General features: G+C 34.5%; 1 protein-coding gene across 33 annotated transcripts in view; it reads left to right on the top strand.

Moving 5' to 3' along the window:
- Nucleotides 1-24737, top strand: part of NRXN1 (neurexin 1) — a gene marked incomplete at its 5' end in the record, with an annotated part of 1159071 nt that overhangs the window by 811799 nt on the left and 322535 nt on the right. For all 33 annotated transcript variants that reach the window (XM_080814815.1, XM_080814809.1, XM_080814838.1 and 30 more), the window contains one exon: nt 20552-20733. In XM_080814815.1, coding sequence (XP_080670941.1) covers nt 20552-20733 — 182 coding nt within the window. The remainder of the gene's footprint in view (nt 1-20551; nt 20734-24737) is intronic.

The following is a 24737-nucleotide window of genomic DNA, read 5'->3' as shown; positions in this document are numbered from 1 at the left end:
TGGAACAACCCCCTTATTTTCAGAAGAGGAAGATGAAGATTATTGAACAGTTTCAATAACTTCGGCAAAGTTACAGAGTAGCAAGTAAGGAGTAGATGCATACTTTCATCATTCATGGTTGAATGCTCCCACATTACATGATGGCTTTTTAACTGTGTTCATCTGCAATCTTGTTTTCACTCATTTTTAACACAGAACAGGTTGAATTTACTAATGAATTCCGAGCACAGACATTGCTGTGATGAGAGAGGTAAAGGATCCAATTTATATTAAAAAAAAAAAAAAAGATAATGTGTTTTTATATATTTTTAGGCTGCTAAAATGTCTTTGCAAAATTAACGAAATCTCTTTTGAGACTGAATCCGCTGCATTATTTGTTTTAAAATTGAACACCCAGGGGCTCCTGGGTAACTCAGTTGTTTAAGAGTCCAACTCTTGGTTTCTGCTCAGGTCATGATCTCATGGGTTCTAAGATCAGCGGGGAGCCTCCTTGGGGACTCTCTTCCTTTGCCCCTCCCCCCACTAAAATAAAAAAATGTTAAAAAAGAAATAAAATAAAATTGAACACCTACATCTTTTTTAGATTTTTAGATATTTAACTAAAGGAGCATTACTGTTCCATAAGTGTGTGTGTGTGTGTGTATGTGTGTGTGTGTGTATTTTCTGGATTTCAGTAAATTTCCTCCATTTTCGACAGCACTTTATTCTATGTCGACTTCATATTCCATTGGCAACTTGCTGCTTTCAGAAGTGTCCTAGAGGAACTTTCATTTTTGCCACCTTTCAATTTAACTCTAGGAAAAAATGAACCTCTTTGGGCTTACCTTGGAGGCTTTTCTTGTTACATAAATTTGTTAAGCAAAGTCTGAGAATATTATTAAAAATTTGAGTTAGTTAGTGCATATGGCTTCATTTGCAGGCCAAATTTGGCCTAGAGTAATGTATGTGTAACTCCCCTGGGTGTCTGAGGAAAGTCTGTGTCTTTCAGAGCTTCAGAGTGGGGGTAGCTTCTGGAATCTGAATGCTCAAAGCTTTGCAAATTATAAGAAAGAGTTAATAGTTTAATTAGCAGTCTGGTTGTCTCTGCCATGGCCTGAAATTAATCTGGGTGGGGGGAAGTTGAAATGATTCAGTAAAGCCCATCAAATCTTTTTGAGGGTTTTTTTTTTTTTTAATTGAAAAGAAGGAAGATTGTACAAAATTCATTAACCACATATTCCCACTTGGACCCCCAATTTAACCTGCCTCAAAATTGAATCTGTGCTTTAGAGCAGCCATAGAGGAATAGAGGAAGAGACTGCTCTCCCGAGGCTCCCAGGCGTCTCGTTTTTACATGTCACTGTTTTGTCTGCCTGAAATCTGTGCTTCAAATGTGTGGCTTTAGCTGCTGTGGTTTAGTTCTTCATGCACCTTGGATTAGCACTGCTCTCATGTTGTCTCTCTTTTCTGGAATTCTATTTCCATAAGTTAGGTCTGTGACTGATCTTCTTTCAGTTATGCAAAACTGCTTCTTTCCAAGAAAAAGGTTCAACTTCTTTTGCCACTGGTGTTTGCAATGCATGAAAGGAAGTGGTTGAATAGGAATTATGGTTCTTTTCTATGCCTCTCACATTTCTTTCCCCTGAGGAACACGGCTGTATTCCACAGAACAATAGGATTCCAGATGAGCTGAATCTCCCTCCCTCTTGAACCAAACCCTGACGTTTCCTACATGTCACTAAAGGGATGCCATGTATTCTTGTGCAAGATGTAGACTTTTGAAGATGCTCCTGTTCACATTGTTACCCCATGGAGTTGCATATGCAGTGTGATAATTTCTAGGAAATAGTAAGCAAATAGCTTATTCTACAAAATCAGTATACTATGACCATTTTCAAATAGTTGGAAGTAAAGGGTTTAGATGTAGATTTGCTTTTTTTCTAATTTGCCTAAAGGCATCATATGACCACTGGTAACCATGCTTGCTATGTGCTAGGAAGGAGAGGGTCTAGTAGATTAGTTTTGGTTACAATACAGACTATTTAACTAGACTTATCTTTAGGGGAAAGCCTTAAAGTATTTATATTGAGGGTCAATGGAGTTAATAGAGTATAAGTATATTTTTCTATAGTTATAGATCCATAACTGCTTCTCTCCTTCTACTTTTCAAAGGTACAAAACATGCAGATAACTCACCTTCATCTATAGTTGCTGGGATTTGAGCTTAAGTTCAGCCAATATTGTGACATTAAACCCTATCCCTACCTATGTAGCATAACTGATAAACCAGTGTATCCTAACTTACTAAAGTGCTCTGCATGCAGAAAATAGTTAATAAAATTCTGATGAGCAGAGGAAGCAAATCAACTAGACACAATAAGTTAACCAAGCAATTACATGCAGAGAACCAAATAGCAATCAAACCTAAAACATGCTAGGAGAATATTATGTAGTTAAACCTGTTCCATAAGACAGTTTCTTAAAATTATTGGAAGAAAAGCAACACTGCAAATGTTCACATGACAAATGTAGCCAATCAGATGGGTTTCATGGAAAGATCTTATTAAAAGCTAAATATGACATCTAGAGAATATTTTAAAGGTGTTACAGAGATACAAGATATCTGCATCTTGCAGGAAAAGTATACACAATAGTTTCCATTAGAACATCCTTTCGAATTTCTGTGTCTGGCCCATTAACGGCATACTGAAAAATATCTTCCATGTACACTTCAGTGTGCTAAATATTGTAGGACTATAATGATGATATAATATTCTCACATGAAAGATGACTATATTCAAACATATCAAACTCCTATTTCTTACTCATCCTACTCCTTCTCTGACACTTTCTGTTTCATTGAATGAATGGCATGGTGTCTATCTCCTTTCTGGGTCAGAAACCTAGGAGTGACCTACGATTTCTTCCTCCTCCCCTCTCCACACCTGACTGATCATCACAAATTCTCCTATCACCTTTTTTATGTTTGCACAACTGTCTACTTCTTTTCATAGGTCATTATTGTTCATTATTTTGTGAAATAACCTGCTGGGCCTCCTGGTGTCGCCTTTCCCCCCATCCATCCCATTTTCCACATAGAAGCCTTGGTAATCTTGCTAAGATTCAAAACTGATCACGTCATTCCCCCCAATAAAAATGCTCCACATGGATCCCTTTTTGCTTTGTATATACTCCATCCCTAGCACGAGTCTCTTTGACGTGCGGGAGATATCTGGGAGGAGTTTGGTCTGATGATAGTAAAAAGCATGGTAGCTGATTTCTCTAGGGTTTGTCCAGGCTACTTTTCGAAAAGATGTTGCTGTTCTGTATGTTTTCTTATACAGTTACTCTGGCATGCTATCACCTCTTCACTAGCACAGAAACATTTGATTAGCTTATTGGCTAATGCCCTATGAAGTTATAGTGGAAGTTGCCATTTCCGATTCTGAGTCTATTCCATAAATCTTACTCATAGGTACAGACAGTGTGGGCTGTATGGTTTCATATTGTTAACAGGATTGAAAGGGAAATTGGTTGTGCTATTTTGGGAATCTACACCTCAAAATGTGTCATATAGTACGTGGAAGAGAAATGGTATTTGCCAAACAGATAAGGGCATGGTAAATGAATATGGAAATAACTGTTGGTTACAAATATTAAAATGGCAGAATTAAGAAATGCTTGAACATTTCTTGATATGAGAATCTTCACACTGCTTGAAAAACTGTAACATCTTGTGGAGAAAAAGTGTTACTTTTCTATCCTTTAAAATGCCCCTTTGTAATTATTTTAGATGGTTATTTGCATGAGAATAAATAAAATACCAGCTTGAGAATTTTTCTTGGATTTAGAGCTTGATTATTTTAGTTAAAAAAAAATCTGAATTTGAGTAGTGTGAAAAAGAGACTTATTTTAGTTCATTCTTCAGGGAAAGGGTTATTCTTTGGTATTTTATTTGTTCTGCTTTGTTATTTTGACTTATCTGTCCCCAGTGTAATGTTGAGGACAGCTCACCTTCTGTGATCAGTGAACATGACATTTTATTTTCTTTCCTGAGATTAGATGTATAATATGTACACAGTTTTTATTTATATGAGTTTTAAGTATATGTTCTTTAAAGTTGAAAGAAGAGTGCAGAAGTATACACATATGATTACATGAATATATATAAATCTATACTCCAAAATAATATATATGTATATCAACAGAAAATCAAGAGTCTTTCTTTTATTCCAAAGTTAACAGTTGAATAGACAAAATAATTAGTTGATATATAGAGAGGCTCTCTCTCTCCTTTTATATATATACATATATATATTTTTTAAACTTTTTTCTCAGTACTCTCAGTTTATAGGACTTTTCATGGTATTTCTTAATTATGGTTCTTTCCAAGACACTAGGAAAAGTTGCTAACATAGGTTTTAACCCAGTAACCTTTTCTTTGTTTTCCAACTTCTCATTGACAAGTTCCTTATTATACATATAGTACAAAGATATTTGATTCCAAAACATCAAATGAAAATAAAAGATATCCTCAAAATAGTTTGGGACATGAATATATTTTATTTTGTTCACCACATAAATGTTGTTAGAGATCTATGAAGTAAACACCTAGTGGTGTTCTAGGCTCTGAGGTCTGTACAAGGAACCATTACAACTAATTATTATCCTCAGGATAGAATATTAGCGACAAACAAAATAAAACTGATACAAAATGAAATAGGTAGAATTTACTCTATGTTGATGATTAGGTATTTGTTTTTTTTGTGGTAACTATTTTCAGAAAATGAAGGTTGAGTGCTCATTGCATTGCTATGGAAGTATCTCTAATAATTCACACTAGGTGAATGTTACTCAGAATGTTGCTATAAAATGTTATTTAGCATTTTGATTAGTATATGAAAATACCTCTAAGTAAAATTTCTTATTACTAAGCTTTCCCGATAATACTGTTTTTATGTTGTATGAAGAAGTATGGATTTTCCTCTGAGAATGGGGAAGTAAAATTCGAATGAGGGAACGTTTTTCTTTCTTTTTTTTTTTTTTTAAATTTTGACTGGGTTACTATTGCTCTTTCTGAGACTTGTTGGCTTAGGTGGCAGAATAATATAATAAAAATAAATGAGTGACAAAACTCAAAGAAAGATTGTACCAAACAAGTTAAGCAGGTAAAGAAGATCTATCTACTATCTGTCTGTCTGTCTATCTATCTATTTAGTAAGGAAGACTTTATTCCAAACTTTTTTAATGGGGGAGAAGCTAGGACTCCACTGTACTGAAGCAAAAGTCAAGAGACCTTTCTAAGGTCTGGGGTGAGCTAATGGGTACGTATTGGAGACCACACTGTGGGTTGCTCAGTGGAACTAGGTCCGTGGTGCTTGCTAGTTGGTGCTGATACACTATGGCTTCTATACTTCAGCAGAGACTGAGGGGGTCCTACCTTTCTTGATGATTACATTTCAAAGAGATGGTTCCCCGGCACTGGAGAAAGACATTCCTGAGTTGTGAAACTGTCAACAAGCTGAGAGAATATTTATATCTCAGAGGGGCAGAGAAAGAATGTACAATGACAGGGTTTCTAAGGTAAATGCTCTATATTCAAGCTGAGGGGTCATTGTGGGTCAATTAATTTCACTTTGCTTCAGGGTTGTGGACAGCCTCCTTCACCACGTTTTGTAGATGTGCCACTTTGTTCTTATAAGGAAGAGAAGAGTTTGGGAATTGGGTAGATCCATGAAAATATGTGACACCCTCACTATAGAATCTGTCAAGGTAACATTGATTGACTATAAAAAGTAATAGATTATTACTAGCCTTCTGTGGGGAAGGTTTTGATAAGAAGTTTCACATTACTTTGTGACCACAGACAAATCATTTTACCTCTGTGAGCACCAATTTCTTTCAAATTTGTAAAATAGAGATAATTATAGTTTCCCTATCAAATTTACTTGACTGGTATAAGCACAAAAAAATAGATGGGAATGTTTTGTCATATTGTTTTAAAGGCTATATAAACACCATTTGCTGTAAAAATGAGATCTTAAAATACTTAGATATGAACAAAATGTAATTTTTTTTTTCTTGAATCATAGTTACACTTCAGGGGGCCCAGGCTGGAAGGGTACCATTCTCAACCCGTGGCTTCCATTTCTAGGTCTTAAGGTCACTCAGCAAGAAGAAAGAAGGACATGGGCAGGAAAGTGCAAGTACATTTTTGGCCAGAACTGAGTCACTTGGCCCTGGCAGGCTGCAAGGGAGAATGGGAAATATAGGCTCTAGCTGCACAGCTGTATGGCCAGCTTACATTCAGTCTAGCTGTATGCCCAGTTTCGAGTTCTATTATTAGAGAAGACAGTATGCATAGTGGTAAACATCAGTAGTCTCCACCATTGAGATAAATGGAGGGAATAACCACAACAATGGAAACTTTTTAAAAGGGACAACTTGGGGCGGGGGCGTGGGGGGGCGCCTGAGTGGCTCAGTCGGTTAAGCATCTGCCCTCGGCTCAGGTCATGATCCCAGGGTTCTGGGATCGAGCCCCACATAGGGCTCCCTACTCAGTGGGGAGCCTGCTTCTCTCTCTCCCCTTGCCGTTCCCCTCTACTTGTGCTCTCTCTCTCTCTGTCAAATAAATAGAATCTTTTAAAAATTAAAAATAAAAATAAAAGGGACAACTTGAGTAATACCAGACAGCTCAAGACTGTACTGGGTTGGGCGCCTGGGTGGCCCAGTGGGTTAAGCTGCTGCCTTCAGCTCAGATCATGATCTCAGGGTCCTGGGATGGAGTCCCGCATTGGGCTGTCTGCTCAGCAGGGAGCCTGCTTCCCTCTCTCTATCTCTGCCTGCCTCTCTGCCTACTTGTGATCTCTCTCTGTCAAATAAATAAATAAAATCTTAAAAAAAAAAAAAAAAAAAGACTGTGCTGGGTTAATGAAGTCCCCAAATTTAGTCAAAGTGACAAGCAGTTCATTCTCAGAAACCAAAGACTTCTTGCTTCCTCCTGGGTTTTTTTTTTTTTTTAATGCCTTCTAGTGTCTCATATGTGTAATTCTACTGATAGTGTCTGAACAATGGTTACAAAATTATCTTACATTAAAAGCCCATGTAGCCAACTATTATTTTAATGCTAAATATGTTTAATGGGTAACTGTGTTTGGTACATGGTCTGTGAACCTAGTAGCATCATTTGTCTCAGTATATTGTTGAATTTTCAGAAAACCCTCCATGTTATGTTTTAATTCTTGCAAATTGCTTGCCAATTTAATACGAGCTGCATCTAAACAGTAAGTAATTGCTTATGATAATGAGTGCAAACTAATTTGCTAGAATATGTTAATATTCACAAAGCACTTTTATACTGCCTGCTGTTCCAAAAATACTGCTCGCTTGGTTAAATGTAGCTTTTAGGTGCCATTATTGTCACACATCTGACTAAAACCATTGCTTCAGTAGTGTCTACCCAAAAGTCATATGACTATGACTTCAATATACCGAAGAAGAAACAAAAAGCCATGTCATCCTTTGATAAATGAGAATATTTATTTATATATTTATATAAATAATATTTATATAAATTTATATAAATTAATATTTATATAAATTTATATATTTATATATTTATTCTCATTCTTGAATATTGAGAATATTCAAGGAAAAAGGGAATCACTTTCTTAATAATTAATTCTAATTAGTGATTGATAGTAGTAAGCAGACTATACTGAGTTAGAAATGGCCTCTTTTTCCCTCAAGAGTCATAAAACTTAATTTAAATGACTTCAAAGACAGATGGCATGCAAACTTCATTTGAATACAATAACCAATTTAAAATGAATTAAACTTTAAAGGATGATCCTAGATCTGGGTGTTTCTAAGTTTGAAGCCTACTTCACCCTTAGTAGTGCCCTTCTCTCTTTGTCCTATAGGTCTTTCTCAATCATTTTCAGAGATGCTGTTTGAAGATGCTGGAGCTCAAAGACTTATGTTTCAAACTTGAGGGTCTTTTGAGACTGGGAGCCTGAGCATCCAAGCATCTGAGGTTCAGATTGGAACCACCTTGTAATGTTAGTCTAGAAGGATAGAATTTTATGAACAAAATACAAAAGAAGAAAGGTTTGACACTTCCCTGCCCCAGGGCTGATTTGGTACTTTAATCCACCCTCTAATGTTTCAATCACTTCAGCTTCAAAAACAACTCTCACACATAGTTTTATATCTTCACATGGGTGGCGAAATAGATCTCTGTAGAGAACATTTTTTTTATCACTTTCAAAATTCATTTCCTTTGTTGAATTTCATTGGCTAACTATCTTCAAGGGTTAAAAAGCTTCCCTCTTTGAATTTTATATTATAAATACCCACAGCTGTTTGTTAAAAAAGTGGTCTAGTGTCCCAATTTTTTGCTGCTTATAATTTTTATTATGAAAATATGTGGATTGATACATTTCCAAGTTGGCTGAATTTTATTCTTATTGTCTTCATATGGTGTTTCAGAGAGTCTAAAATAAAGAATAAACAAATCAGTCATACATACTTTATTTTAATTTTGGTTACCATTACTGTTACTTTTTCTACTAAGCATAAATCTAGACTTAAAAACAAATGAGAAATGGCTTTATTTCTGATGAAGATGGAATGTACAGATTTGTGATAAATAGCAAGTATCACCAAAACACTTCTTATTAAATAAAGTTTCTATTTCATGGCAGTAGTATTATGTTTTTTTTTTCCCTAGATTTGTGAAGTTATGTGAATCTTTGTAAAGAAATTTGCTTTTCATAGAATTATGCATATACTGAGATACTGGAACTGATCTAATCTCTTAATACTGAACTTGAACAGTCCTAATTTCATCTATGTGATTTGTACTCTCTATTTATCTAGAGACTTAATTCAGGACGCAAAGAGATAGGAAATAGTGGTGCTTAAAAAAGTAACAGCCTCTTTAAAAAAAAAAAAAGTAAAAAAGTAACTTCCCATTAATACAAGTAGATCTAGGACTTATTTCTGGAATCCATTTTTTGCCTCTGTGACTTTTCTCATGACAATCCTGCCCACAATAATATTTTTTTCACTTATTTTTCCAGAACTATGTTAAATTCTATCTTCCCTAAAGAGAATTCAGGGGTATTTTGGGAGACCAAGTGAACTCTTCAGTTTGCCTGAAAGAGGGTTGGTTATATGGAGGATGTTTAAGTTACAACAGGATTTTGTACTTAATTTGGTAATGGTGGAGATCTTTGAATAGAAGAGTGATTACATATGCTATTTCAAAAAATGAACTTACAGTTTGTAAGGTAGATTTAAATTAAGGAGAGGCAGGATGTTATCATATCAGTAAGGATGAGTATTACATTTAAGATTAAAGGTGTAATATGAACAGTGGCTCTAAGAATGGGAATATAAAAGAGAAAGTAAAAACTTGACTTCTGATTGAATGAGTAGTGCTAGTTGTAGAAAAATTGGATTCTGGAGCTTTGACATATACTTCTGTATTATCCCCAGGTCTAGCATCATGCTTTGTACATAGCAAATACTTAAATAACTTTATTAAGTGTATGGATTTTTTTTCTTAGATTATGCTGTTATATTGTCATTGTATTCTCGTTCTCCATCACTGTTCTGCTATCCTCTCAGCATTGTGTTTTGTTTTGTTTTGTTTTTGGTTTTTTTTTTTTTAAAGATTTTATTTAATTTGACAGACAGAGATCACAGGTAGGCAGAGACGCAGGCAGAGAGAGAGGAAGGGAAGCAGGCTCGTTGCTGAGCAGAGAGCCCGATGTGGGACTCGATCCCAGGACCCCGGGATCATGACCTGAGCTGAAGGCAGAGGCTTTAACCCACTGAGCCACCCAGGCGCCCCTGTGTTTTGTTTTTGTCAAAAATTCCAACTCCTTATTTTGAATTAGTCTTTTCCTACCATCTCATTAAACCATTTGACTTTCAGTCTTTCAAGAAACCTCTAAATTAAATTCATACAGGACTTTTTTTTTCCTTGTTATGTTAGAAGAGATACGACTCTTTCCTCCCTAATGGCCTCTATTCTCTGTCTTTGGACTCATTTCTTTCATAACAACCACAGTATATACAATTGACCCTTAAACAACATGAATTTGAACTGAATGGGTCCACTTATATGCCAACTTTTTTTGGATACAATATAGTACTGCAAATGTATTTTCTCTTTCTTATGATTTTCTTAATAATATTTTCTTTTCTTTAGCTTATTTTATTGTAAGAATACAGTATATAATATATGTGACATATAAAGTATGCATTAATTGCATATGCATATACATATAAAGTATGTTTTAATTGACTATGTTATCAGTAAGGCTTCTGCCAAGAGTAGGCTATATAAGTTTTGGGGGAATCAACATTTTACTTGGATTTTCCATTATAGGTCTGTGTCCCCAACCCCCACATTGTTCAAGAGTCAACTATACTAATTCCTACACATGAAAATATCAATAATATATTAGAAAACCTTTTCTTAGCATTAGTAACATTTCTTTTTGCCTCCCCATGGCACTGGTGTCCTTCTTAGATTCCAAACTTATACAAGGAATTAGCTCACACTACTGTGAGCTCTCATAAAGTTTATGATATTTTACTAGCAAATGGGTTTATTTAGGAAGAGCAGAGAATTACAACTGAGGTCATACATACAGGTCTAGAGAACAAAGGAGACGAATGTTCTTTTATTGAGGTAAAGGAGGGGTTGGGAGAGGCTCTTAGAAACAGAGTCCATGGAGTAAACTGGGAGTCCCCAGAGTGTAGTGACTTTTCATTGGCTGAGTTGCTGAGCCCAGAGAAAATCTTTCTAACTCCTTCTGGAGTAGTAAAGTATAGACTTCTTCATGCTGGAGTCTACAATTGAGGAAGAGTGGCAGGGCATGAAAGCTCCCCCTTCTGGACTCCAGACTCCATTTTAAATGAGGTTTCTTTTATTCACTTTGTCAATTTCAAGAGCTAGGGATTTTATAAGCTACCTTTGTTGCATAGATTCCCATGGCCTACAGTCTTACTCAAGAGTCTTAATTGCTATTCATGATCAATACATTTCTTTATTTAAAAGTTATTTTGAAATACATTTAGATTTTTTAAAAAAAATACGTTTAGATTTTTAAAAAACGTTTTATTTATTTATTATAGAGAGAGAAGGAGCAGGGGAGGGAATTTATTAGAGAGGCAGAGAGAGGGAAAAGCAAACTCCCTGCTGAGTAGGGAGCCTGAAGTGGGGCTCAGTCCCAGATTATGACCTGAGCCGAAGGCAGATGCCTAACTGAATGAGCCACCCAGGTGCCCTTGAAATACTTTTAAATTTACTAAAAAGTTACAAAATTTTCTTAAAAAGGTATTCTTCTTATCCTTTCAACCAGCTCTCAAAGTTAACATCTTATATACTTAATACAATGAATAAAACCAGGAAGTTAACATTGATACAATATACTAGCCTACACACCTTCTTCAAACATTATGTTATCCCGCTAATGTCCTTTTCTGCAGTCCAAGATTGAAACAAAGGTCTCACATTGCATCTTGTCATGTCTCCTCGGTCCCTTCCAATTTGGGACAGCTCCTTAGCATTTCTTTGTGTTTTCCTAACGTTGACTCTTTTGAAGAATGCCACCAGTTATTCTGTAGAATATACCTTAATTCCAGTTTCTTGCATCTTTTTTTTTCTTTTTTAAGATTTTATTTTATCTGTTTGTCAGAGAGAGAGCACAAGCAGGGGTTGGTGGGCAGAGGGAGAAGCAGGCTCTGCACTGAGCAAGGAGCCCGATGCAGGACTCATCCCAGAGCCCTGGGATCATGACCTGAGCTGAAGGCCGACATTTAACTGACTGAGTCACCCAGGCGCCCCTGGTGGCCCCTATATTAAATATGTGATGCAAATAGTTCAAAGTAACCATGTGAACTTTTGTGTTCAGGATTTAATTCCACTGCTAAGGGCAAGAAATGGTGTCACTGTCAAAAAGTTATATGGCCTTTCTGGTATAGAACAGAAGTGATTATTGCATTAATAATGAAAGTTTATTTTCTACATCTGTGTTCAGTAATTCGGGAGCCTTAGAGTATGCCGAAGGCAGGGATAGCTTTGGAGGCAGGAATCTTACAATAAAGCTTTGCAAAGATCTCACATCTTTAAAATATTCAGGCTAGACTCTGAAAATGTCAGAATGTGAGTGAGTCATTTCTGCTAAGTGTCATTACAGAAACTTTGAGTCCCTCCAAACCAGTCCAGGAAAGCATCATTAAAAAGATTCTAAAGATGATTGAAGTGAGACCTTGATTTGTGAATTTTTTAGCTTATTTTTCTAAATAAGAAGCAGTCATTTGATCTCACGTCTTCACTGTATCATGGAAAAAGCACCAGGAACAGGGCTGGTTACAGACCCTCACTATCTGCATGACATTGAGAAACCACTTGCATTCTCTGGGCCTCCATTTTGTCATTTGAAATGGGAAGGTTTGCTTAATTATCTCTGAGAACATTTCAGCATTAAGTCTATGCTTATATCACTTTTTTATAACTTATTAATTTTTAACACCATAGTTCTAATAAATTCTTGACTCTGAAAACTTGATGAAGGCCATTTTAACTATTAACTTTAAAAAAAGTAAATTTAAGGACATCATTATTAGTCAAGTACAATTTTTATGGACTAGCTAATAATTTTAAGAATTTATTAGGGACTCACAGAGCTTATTGTATGTTCTTTAAAATAAGATTTTTCTTTAAGTACCGGAAGGTGTGGTTTCTTCTCTCCCATCCCCCCTGTCTATAGCTCTAATGCAAATTGATTACTGAATTACTTGTAAGAGACTTTTTAATAAAGCTCGCTCACTGCTGGAGGGAGTCTAGTTTCAGAAGGCAAGACATAAGCATTTGATGTTCTTAGGTTATTGGTTGTGGGATTGCTTTGCTTGGTTTTATTTTTAACTTTAGATCACTTTTCTATCTTTATGAAGTTTTTTCCTAATCTGATTGGCAAAAAGAATACCACTTACTTGTTTTTCTTTACAACGAGAGAACTTAGATTCCAAGAGCCTTTTAAGTTTCCAGGACTTAAAATTTGATCTTGGAACAAGGTTGGGCCACTCAAACTATTGAACTCAGCTGTTTCCTAGAGGAAGTATTTTCTAAGTAACATGTTTAGAGAGGGAAATAACAATTAGCTTTTTAAAGAAAGCATATTGCAAAGGAATCACTAAGTGAAGTATTACTTATTGCATAGATGTTCGAAAACAGTATTCACCAGCTTGAACATTATCTCAAAATATTCAACTACTTCTATGTCTTTGATCTATTATCATTTTTATGCTCTTTTTTTGAAAGTTAACATTAATCAGTGCCTTTAATATTGTCACCTTTTCAAAGATTTCTTAAAAATCCAAACTAGGTGACGTGGGTGAATACCGTTTATCTGGTATCTCTCATAAACTATCCTGCCCTACTATTTACCTTTAATGGTCCTACCTGTTTGGGGAAAAGAGCTGTGTGTTTTAAGTTTTATATTCTTAGCTTCATTGACATAATTGGCAATTATCACACAACCAGCGGGTAAGTCAGCTTAAGAATTTTTCTTGTTTCAATTAATTTCCTTCTAAGACAGAAAAACAGAATAACTTACCCAGATGATGACACTTGGCTTCAGTGATTGAGATACAGAGTCAAAACTTCACACAAGATCAGTGAATACCATTCATATCTCTTATATGAATGCTGTCTTTTTTATTGTGCAATGCACAATCTGTGTATTATTTGTGGTATTCCTGAATAAATGTCTAAGATATGGACAGGGTAGGTCAGCCATGAATCCACTTAAATGCTAAAGAATTACTTCAGTTATTAAAGAGGAACCCACTTGTTTTCAAAAGAATGAATACATTTTTTCATGTAGCATACTCTTTCCATAAATGTCAAAATATGAAAATGTCAAATATCAAAATGAGAAATATGTATGATGCATTTTTAAATATATTGTTCTTCCCAAGATCACAGAATGTAGAATTTTTATTACAGAAAATATGGACTATAGAAAAATATGGAATATTTATTAGAATAAGATTTTTATTAAGAGAAAAGTTTGGGGCCAGTAGGGAAAAGGAAAATTTCCTTACTTTCTTATTGAAGTGCATAATTACTGTTGAAATTATCTTGGAGAGTAGTAATTCCCGACCTTATAGGAATCGTGATAGCTTTTTGCTATTCCATCTTTTAGATAGTTATATTTTGATTAAAGTTTCTTGTTGAATAAGCACACGCCACTTTTTATTTTAAAATGGTATCTTGGCTGAACCAGAGCCGAATATCATAGAGGCCAGCTTAGTGGAGAGAATTCCTCTGCTTGCACATCTCCTAAGTCGACTGTAGAATCTAAGTGAGTCAGCCTCCTTTGCTCCTGGGGAAAGTTTGGGAGACATTAATTGTTAATACCTGGTGAGACCTTGGAGACCCTGAGAGTCTAGCAGTATCTCTGATTTGTATAGGGTGCAAGAATCTCTGTGCAACAGCCCGAACTGAGTTCATGGTTGGTGTTTAATAGAATGGTAGGTGTGTAGTGACCTGTATGGTGTCACTCTGGGAAATTCCACCGGACAAAAAAAACAAACAAACAAACAAACAAAAAAAAAACAAAACAAAAAACAGGTGCTCATAATTTTGACTTTTCCCATCTTTCTCAGTTTGCATGAAATTTAAATAATACTCAACAAACTGTCTTAAAAAAAAAAAACCCTCAAAAAATTACCTTAATTCTTAAGAGTCTAGGATTCTGATGGAACGTGTGACTTGCAGTATGAGAGAAGCCTCCTGTTGTTCTATCTTGGATGTTGCTATGAGCTGCTTTGAAAAGGCTTTTGTTGTTTGGGAATTACTTAAACTCTTCTTGAGTTTCTCCGTTCTGGTCTGATGCAGACTGCAGGGCCAGTATGGAAACCATTTCAGTGATAGGTCATGTTTCTTGCTCTGTTTCTTTTATTAAGGACTTACCTGCTTTCTTTCTCAAAGACATAGGTAAAAAACAGAACAAAACAAAACAAAACTATGTCATTTTCTTTCTCTTTAGCCAGTTGTAATGCATTTGTCAATTCTACCAAGTCTGTGTCTTCCATAAAGAGGCTCAAATTATGATATATGCTCTTTATTTTCATTTTCTTTCCCTAGTATTTGTTCATCCTTAGATGAATAGTAGCATTGAGGGCTGTCTCTTACTTCTCAGAGTCACTTATTGTTGTTACTACTTTCCAGTTTAGCGTTCATTACGTATTATGGGGAAGAACTCTTACTACTTATTACTTACTTATTCCATTCATCTCTCCTAGTTATAATGCCCACCTTTCCTGGGTTGTTAATGTTCCTATTGTGAAACAATTAGGGCTTTATTTCACAAAATAATTCTTTGTGATCTTGCAAAGAATTTACAGAAACTTAAACTGCAATAAGTTGATTTTGTGTACATGTAAGTTTATTAAGATTTATTATTTTTTTTAAGTTTCACCAGTTTAGAAATTTTACTGTGGTTGAAAACTTTTTTTCTCTCTTTTTGTCATAGAAATTGACCTTATTGTTTTTGCTTTCTATGAATTTTACTCAAAAGAATGCCTCTATAGGTAGAAATTGTTCAGAAAATTTAAATTTAACAATAGCCTGTTCACAAGGTTATAGAAGGAATAAAAGCTCCTCTTATAATTGTTTTATTTTAACTCCATCTGACTACCTGGCAAACTTTAATGGGGAAAAAAGTGTTATATTCCTGTTATACTTAATAAAATTATAATGGCCTGGATGTTTCATGTTGGCTACACAGTGATATTTGAAGAATTATGGGCTTTCAGAAAGAAACCTTTTTTTCCACATACTTATGACTTAGAAAGTAATCTATTTAGAAGTTATTCTTATTCATAGAGCAAAGATGCAGAGCAACCCGTAGTACATGCCGATTGTTTTTCTTTTTCAGGAAGGTTCAGTCCACTTGGGGGAACATATTAACTTTTGCAGAAACAAATGAGGCTGCAGTGGGCACATTTAGGGAAGAGATTGTTGGCAATAAGACAAGGAGGGGAGAGAGACCTTTATGTAAATAGATATTAAATAAAAGCTAAAAATATTTCTTTTTATAACATCACAGGCAGTTCAGACATTAGAAATGAGAGCCCATGTATAATTTTTACAGACATTTATTGCAGCGTAAAGTATGTTGACACAGATAAACTTGCATCTGATGGAGCTAGCCCTGTTAATGAATTTGCAGTAATATAGATTTGCTGCATGACTTAAATGTGGAGATTGCTGAAAACCACTTTAAGTCTGAGTCATCCATACATTCAGTGATGTGATGGATGTTGAGGTTAATTTGCAATAAATCCATTAGTAGTCATGGCACTGATGTGTTAGTGATTGTCATATAGAACCATGCATAAATAATAAAGGTGACACATTTCTTCATGTGCCTTTCTATGTTCCTAAAACACTTGGTACAGTGACTGATATAGAGTGTTGCTGCACATTGAATTCACTTATATAATACAGTAAAACATGTTTCTATGAAAATAAAATAATAAAGCTAGATTGCAGTTCATTTTGTTTAGACTTACTCCTTTATTTAACAGTCAAAGTGAATTTTTTTTGCATCATGCTATAAATCTTACCATGCTAGGTATTTTATGATGATGAACTAATATTCTTTTTCTCATGAAAGCTACCATGTGGTGCAATTTAATATCCTTCTCGTTGTCAACTACTAGTGGGTGTAAATAATAATATAATGGGTTTATGTGGAAAAATTGCTAATCCAAGGAATGAAATACCGAAAAGTTTAATAAGAACTGGGGTGGAGGAAAGTCATTTCTTCAAAATATTTGGTTTTCACACAACTTTGAAATGACTCAAAGTTTTCTAAACTTATATTAAAATAAGACAATAATGTTGCAGTGTTTGTTATTTTATAATTTTTTGTTATTTTGTATTTTTAACCTATGCATACACAAATACACTCACACACACACACATACACACACACACACACACACATTTCCACCTCATGCACCAACTGTTCTCTGTAAAATTTACTGGGCACTTACCATATTCCAGGAATTAGACTCAAGTGTTACTTACTGTATGATATCTCATTTAATTTTGGCAAAAACTCTATGAGGTAGGTAGTGTTCATAACCTCATTTTTTTCAGATGGGATATCCAAGACTTAGAATAAATGTTGGTCAAAGTCATTGTTGCTTGTAAATGATTCAGTTGGAATTTGAACCCAGGTCTGCTCTGAGCCTACATTCTTAATTTTTTAGCTATCTGCTATATAGTAAGCACATCATGTCCTTCAGAAAAATACATGCTAAATGAAGTAGATTTAAAACTTCAGTCATTTGACCCACTGTATTTTATTGTGGGGGTACTGTCATATTTTTAAGGTTACTAGAATAGAATACACTGTAATTTTCTGTCTTGATAGAAAGGGGATTTAAGAACATAGGGGATTTTGTAGAGTTTGATATGATTTTTTTTTTCTTTTAAGAAAGCCAAGATGCTTATAGAGGTAGGGAGAGAGGTTCAGGGGAGGAACTGGACATCTAATTTTCTTACTTATTATGAAATTATGCTGATGAGAACAGTATAATCCACTGTTATGCATATAGAAGAAGAGGCAAGAGAAATTGCTTTCCAGATATATCTGGAGAAAAAGGATGCTACAAGTAATTGCATTGCTTGGCATGAGGTAGTACAATTGTTTTTGCTTTGTTTTGGTAAAACTTAAAGAACTGGAAGGTCATTTTAAGGAAGACAGAATAGTTAATAGTATGCTAGTTGCCAAGTCTTAACACTTACTGAAATATGAGATGAAATCAAATCTTGAGTAACGACGTCTGTATTGTGACATTTATCTTACTGAAAATAAAAACCTTTACATTATTATCCTCACATTCTGCAACTGAGCAGCTAGAAATTTTCATAGTTCCATAAGTTTTGGGAAGTATACCCTAAACTAAATGTGAATCTACATATATTAAATGTTATGTCATTTCACATTTACATGTTATTTTTCTTTTTTTAAAAGCATTGTGAGGTGAAAGGACAGTATATGATCATGAGGTGCAAATGTCACTTTATGGATATGAGACATTAGAATATGATAACAGTTGGCCTTGATAAATTCAGACTGACACATCCAATTAACTTTTTCTTGACTGTCTTGTTATGATAACAGAAACATTTCTGTAATAAAAAAAAAAAAAGTTCAGGAGTCGGAGTCTGGATACTAGGTTTCCCACCAGCTTGGCCACTTAACTAAGGTTGCAACTGTAGATAACAAATCGATCATTAAATTTCCTTAAATGTAACATGGGACTATTGCTTCCCCTACTTTTCATACAGAAGTAGAAAAGAAATGAAAAATTGTTGGGGAAGTGATATTTTTAATATCAAGAACCACTATGTAACATAAGATATTTTGCTTTACACCACCTTCTTCTGGGGATTCTGGAAAACATCTGCATTCTTTGAGATGTTTTACATTGTTATGCAGCATCTCAAGTTTTGAATATTTGTCTTAATTCATAGGAACTACATAGGCACTAGAGAACAAAGTTAATTAAATGGTGCAAAATAAAAGTAATCAAGTATCTACACTCAGAGGTCACCACCACAGTCTCCTGTTAAAGAAAATCTCACTTTTATATGTTCTTGTCCGATTTTTATCAATGTAGGTTTTAGTGAAACATTTAATAGTTAATCATCTGGGAAAAATGACCAAGCTGAAAAATATTTATCAAATGGTTCTTGCTCATTAATATGCTGAGTAACAAGCTTCTGATGATATAGAACATAATGGTCCTGGAGGGTCCTGTATTTCTGATACACAAATCTCTATATTCTGAATGTTCTTTACTTGCATATTGACAGATGCCTTTGAAGTACAACTTAAGTATTTTCACATGAGAGAGATAAACTCCTTTATGCATTAGTATCCAGAAAAAATTAATAGAGAATCCACAGACTCTCTACCGTTGCATTCTAACAAGATTCTATTTTATCAGTTTTACATTAATATTATCCTGACATGTTTCTGCTGTCCTGTCTACATACCAAGGTCTCCTGAACCAGTCAGGCAGGAGGCATATTGCAGAGGTCTTGGGAGTTTCTGAAAGGCCTGTGGAAATGTTTCAGACAGAAAGCAAAGGGCAGTTGGCTCCAAAATACACAAAGAGAAAACAAAGTATTATCAGCTATTTAATTAAATATACTAAAACATGACATCAAGTCAACTTCATTCAATTGGTAAACTTGGTAATGGTAGAAATATAATGCGTAGAAATCTTTAAACATCCCTGCTGTACACACACCTTTTACATATAAGCCTTACTCTTGGTAGAGCTATTTTTCTATAAACACAAGATGCTTTGTGGCCTAAATTTTAATATTTACTCTTACCACTTTCCTTACCACATCTGGCACATAGTTAGAACACAATAAATATGTATTGGCATCCTTTGTTATTGAAAGGCTAAATTACCCTTTATAAATTATATCCTAATGACATCCACTCCTGGGATAACTTTGCAAATATACTGTGGTCCCTTTTAGTGTGGAGAAAGGTCTTTTCTCCTCTCTCTCCCTATGTATACATATATATCTTCACTTGTCTCTTCCAATATTCTGACTTAAAAATTCCATTTTATTGCATCCAGTGAGATAGATTTTGTTGTGGTGCAATGAGATAGGACTTAAGTGCATTGGATGCTTAGTAAACTTGTTTGAAAGAAAATTCTTTTTAAAGTAAGATGGATAATTTGCTGACATAAACATCATAAAGTAAAATTTGAACACTCACCAAATGAGTCTGGTATTCTTAGTACTATAAGACTAGCATTCAGTTTCGAAGAAAAAAATGGGTCTTTTTGTGATCCTAGATAGCTTGACAGCTACTAGATAATGCTTGTTAAATAAGATCTCACTTTGGTTGATGAGATCTATTATCTGTATTTTCCTGACATAACTCCTAGGGCTTATGACTCTTTGTCCATTAGTTATCATCTGTCATATGTGAATAGACCCTTTCCCCATTAAAGTTGGTTGGTAATGTAGCTGTGATTTGCTTCACTGTGCTGTATGACCCTGTCGCATGCATGTGCAACTCTTGTTTCAAAAACAAGTTGATATATGTTTCTGCTTCTTTTGGAATCAGCCAAAGTCAGTGTTTCCTACCAAACTATTTCTAAAAAACTGGTGGGGAGAAATAAAACCCCATTTGATTCCATGTGTGTCCATCTCAATGGAAAAAGTAGTAATCCCCCATTTGTTCTGAAACACCTGCTGGTAGGTTTAATGAATATATTAAAAACCGCGCTGCTTTGATATTTCTTATAAAAATCCTCTGTTCTCTTTCTTGAGCCTGTTTGGTTAAAACTGTGATTTGTTTTCTGTTTTTGCCGTAGTTTCATGTATACTTTTTGCCATAGTATAAATTTACTCATTTGTTGATATGTCAATGTAACAAATACAGGGACGTTGTGTACCTGATATATTTAGACTAATTGGTTTTGTTTTTTTGTTTTCCAGCTGGGACGACGTATATCTTTAGCAAAGGTGGTGGACAAATCACATATAAGTGGCCTCCTAATGACCGGCCAAGTACACGAGCAGACAGACTGGCCATAGGGTTTAGCACTGTTCAAAAAGAAGCTGTATTGGTGCGAGTGGACAGTTCTTCTGGCCTGGGTGACTACCTAGAGCTGCATATAGTAAGTACTTTAAAAATAAGATTCAGCTTTTATTTTTTACTGTTAATTTTATTATTATTATTATTATAAATACCTTATAATTCTGCCTTTTGGAAGTTTCTCCTCCCCAGCAATCAGCACTTCGGTACAGAAAATAGAAGTACACTTAAGAAGTAATAAGACCTTAGTCCAACTGCTTCTGCTAAAAATGTTCTTTACATTAGAAAATATATTTTTTGTTGTTAAGTGTGAATTCCTCTCAACTCTCTATTCACAAAGATTGATTTTGGTATGTTTTTAGTGACTTTAGGCAAATGCCAAATTAATAAGCTGAGTTATTGTCTAGTTGATACTGTTCCAACTGACTGGAATCATGAGGTTGTAATACTAGTAACATCAAAAGATCCAAACCCAGCGTCCTTATTCCTTTCCTCACTTGAGAAAATAATTGTCTAAAGTTAACATGCAATGGGTGGGAGAAAAGGGAACTTCAAAGGTAATTAAGGGTAGAAAAAAAAATGATGAAAAGATTGTTTCTATGCCATCTTATACTCATTTAGATATATAAGTATGATGAAAATGAAATGGAGTGTTAGCATTTATGTCCTGGATGATTCCTTTTTCCCCAAGCTCTAAGCCTATTATAAGAATTTAGTCAGCATAACATAGATGGCAAATTTAAAAAAAAAAAAAGACTTTTTTTTTAAACCTTTTAAAGTTGCCATAACTGACTATAGCTTGGAGACTCTGCCTTATATTTCTGCAGTCAAAGAGTTAACTAATTTGTATAGTTATAATTCTTCATTTCATTTTATAGCAATATTTATGCAGATGTACATGCAGCCTCTCCTTGTTAAGCAATATTAATATTTTCCTGATATATAAAAGTAACCATAGGAGAGTATCACGTATTCAAAAACTCTAATGGGTTCTTGTCATCATAGTTCTTAATTGAATACCTGTAATTTCTGGAAGGTTTCAAAAATATTTAAGTCTCTCCATTTCCCTTTTTATCCTTGAGATATAGTTTATCTTTCTATCTCGTGATTATGTAAATTTGTTTTGTTTTGCTTTTGTCTATCCCTATAAGTTCTCCCTTTTCCAGCACCATGCTTCAGAGGACAATTTGATTAGGTCAGCATGTTCTTTTCTCTTAGAAACTGGCCTTCAGGCATTCATCTAAAATGGTTAGGAAAACTATCAAACACCACAATACATGATCATGGACTTCTAATGTGTCTTAATTCTCAAAATTTTATTCATTTATTTTCTTAATCTTAGCTTTCTATTAGACTTCTAAGATTTCCATTAGCTGAGTAAGGGTTTACACTGACCACAAGTGAAGAATTCATTGCTAACCCTAGAAGAAAAGGAAGAAAAAACAAAAAACAAAAAAACAAAAAAAAAACGCCTCAGCACAACTGTTATTGAACCATCGTAAATTTTCAATTCAAAATGCAGTTGTCAAATGGGAACCCTGGGAAAGTAATTTCAAGTGCCTTTCAGCAAATACCTAACAATCAAAATTGAAAGCATCTGGATTTTTATGGCGTCATAAATAAATGATCAGTTGAGATAAGCTTAACTAGTGCAGCAAGGAATCTTGCTGTTTAGAGTAATTTCAACTTTCTAAATGTATTTACTCCATTCTGATTTAAAAGCCTTGCTACTTCAAAAAAATGAATAAAAAAGAAAACAAGAGCTTTTCCTCCTGAAAGAAATTACTTATTGATCCATTACCAATTACATATTTACCCTGAGAAAAGGTTCTACAATGATCACTCTCAAATCATAAGGGGCTATGTTATTGAATTACTCAAACCAGTGTTGTTTATTTTATGGTCAGAGGGTTTTAGTCTACAAGAATGGGTATTTTTTTTTCCCAATTTTGATCGAATATGTGCTTTTAAGAGTCTCTCCATATGTAATGGATTGACTTTCTAGGTGTCCTTAACAGCCCAGTCCCTTCCATAGCTCCTTTACTTGCCATGGATTTCTGACAACTGTCCTGTAAGGGCATCCTTCTTTATGAATCTTCTTGGTTTGACCACCTACTCACTTTAGGTTCAGTATTTGTCTCAATATATTCTCCCTCTTGGATTTGCTCTCTTCAGACTTTTGCTTGATCTGAGAGCCAGTACTTTATTGGGAAATGGAAAATGTATATTGGTTTCCTGGGCTTACTAAACCTTACCCTTGTTGGTCATCCCAATGCCTCCTGTCTCCGTTTCGAGTATTTGTCTTAATTCAAATCTGGCCAATGAAAATGTATCTCCTGCCCTTTTCTCTCATTGCTTATAAGTGGTGGTCAGCCATAAATGACTCAACAAGTTGCTTATATGGAGACAAGTCACTTCTTTTCATGTTTCAGCATACAAACAAAATTAAGACAAGGCCAGTATTGTTTTGTTTTGTATTTTATATTATTGAAACTTACCTCTAACTCTTATAATGTTGGATACTGGGAAGAGAAAGAGAAAGAAGACTTAGAAATTTAAAAAGGCAAGGTGAGGGGAGGCAGAGAGGGAGTGGGAGAGATAAGGGGGCTGGGAGCTTAAAGAAGGGAAGGAGTAAGAAGAGAGAAGGAGAATGAAGTGTCTTGGGACCGAAGTTGTTAACAGCAGGTGAAAGAAGTATTCTAAATAATAATACTTAGATTTGAAAATATTCAGACCCTATTTTATCAAATTATTTAGGTACCTTTCAGTCGATCCCAATTTCCCTGAAGTCATTTCTTCTGCTTCTTTCAAGAATGGAAATTAGAAAGGAAAACAAGATTTGTCGTTTGTTTGTTAGTGTTGTTTGATTTTGGTTTATGAATGTGCCTGATTTAAAAATTAGCCTGATTAATACCATGCATGATATGATTTATCTGTAAAGTTAGTTATTATTATCCATTGAACTGCTAGGAAAACTTCTGTAAATCCTCAAGGTCAGCCAAATTTAAACTCTGTACTAATCTTTAAGAATTGTGTTTTTACCCTTAATTAGTAAATTAACCAATAAATTGGTAGTACTCCTTGAAAGGTGCTCTGGTCTTGCTGAAATCTACAATGCCATTCCAGTGAGTTAATTTTTAAAATATAATTTTGATGAAGATGTGAATATTTGACATCATCCCTTTTTATCAGAATGATTATGTTTGATTTTTACTTGAAAATACAATCATATCTAAATTTTGATTAATTGTACCTTTAAAACTATAGCATCCTGGAATAAAATGGTTTTTGATTCAGGTGGCCTAGTTTTTATAGATTTTTAAAATTATATTAATATTAATGCTACTACTGTTAACCTCAAAGTCATAAGATGTTGTTATTGAAGTGTATAAGGTTTTAGGAGGGATGAAGGCAAGATGAACACATGAAATGGGGAGCAATTAATTAGCATAGAGCCTAGAATACAAGTACTCCATAAATATTTTCTGTAAAAATAAATGAATTAATGAATTATGTACTGAAAATATGAGGACTTAGGCCAAGTATAGGGAGTCAGTTTTTTATTAGTTAATGTGAAGTCACTCATGTAGTTTAGTTTCTTTATATCTGAGAAAGTCTTTTAAGACATGATTGTAACAGAAAAAAATGTAGCACTTGATATGCAGTTAATAGTATTATTACTGAAAAGTTGCATAATTTTGTTGATATTGTTTTCTGAATCTTCAAGTAATTGACTATGGTAGCTGATGGTTTAAAGGAAGTGTGTGGTGGGAATTTTTGCTATATGAATGATTATCTCACCTTAGTAATTATCTCATTTATTGTAACTCAACTTTATCATGAATTGTTCTCTAGTCATTTCATATCTGCGCATTATTTCCAATTGAGATTAACTGTCTAATGGTAGAGAACATAATTTGATAATAATGATGATTAATAGGAAACATAATATAGAAGTGTGGCTTTTCAACTTTCATTTCTGTACACGCCTGAAGCCTATCCAGAAAGGTTTTCTGAGCAACTAGTGTGGCCTAGGCTTATGTTAGGCTCTATGGATACAAAAATAAATGAGCTCACAACTTAATA

The sequence above is a fragment of the Martes martes genome, assembly GCF_963455335.1.
Source record: "Martes martes genome assembly, chromosome: 9".
NCBI lineage: Eukaryota > Metazoa > Chordata > Mammalia > Carnivora > Mustelidae > Martes > Martes martes.
Note: the sequence above shows the minus strand (reverse complement) of the source record. Positions and strands in the feature narration are given on the sequence as shown.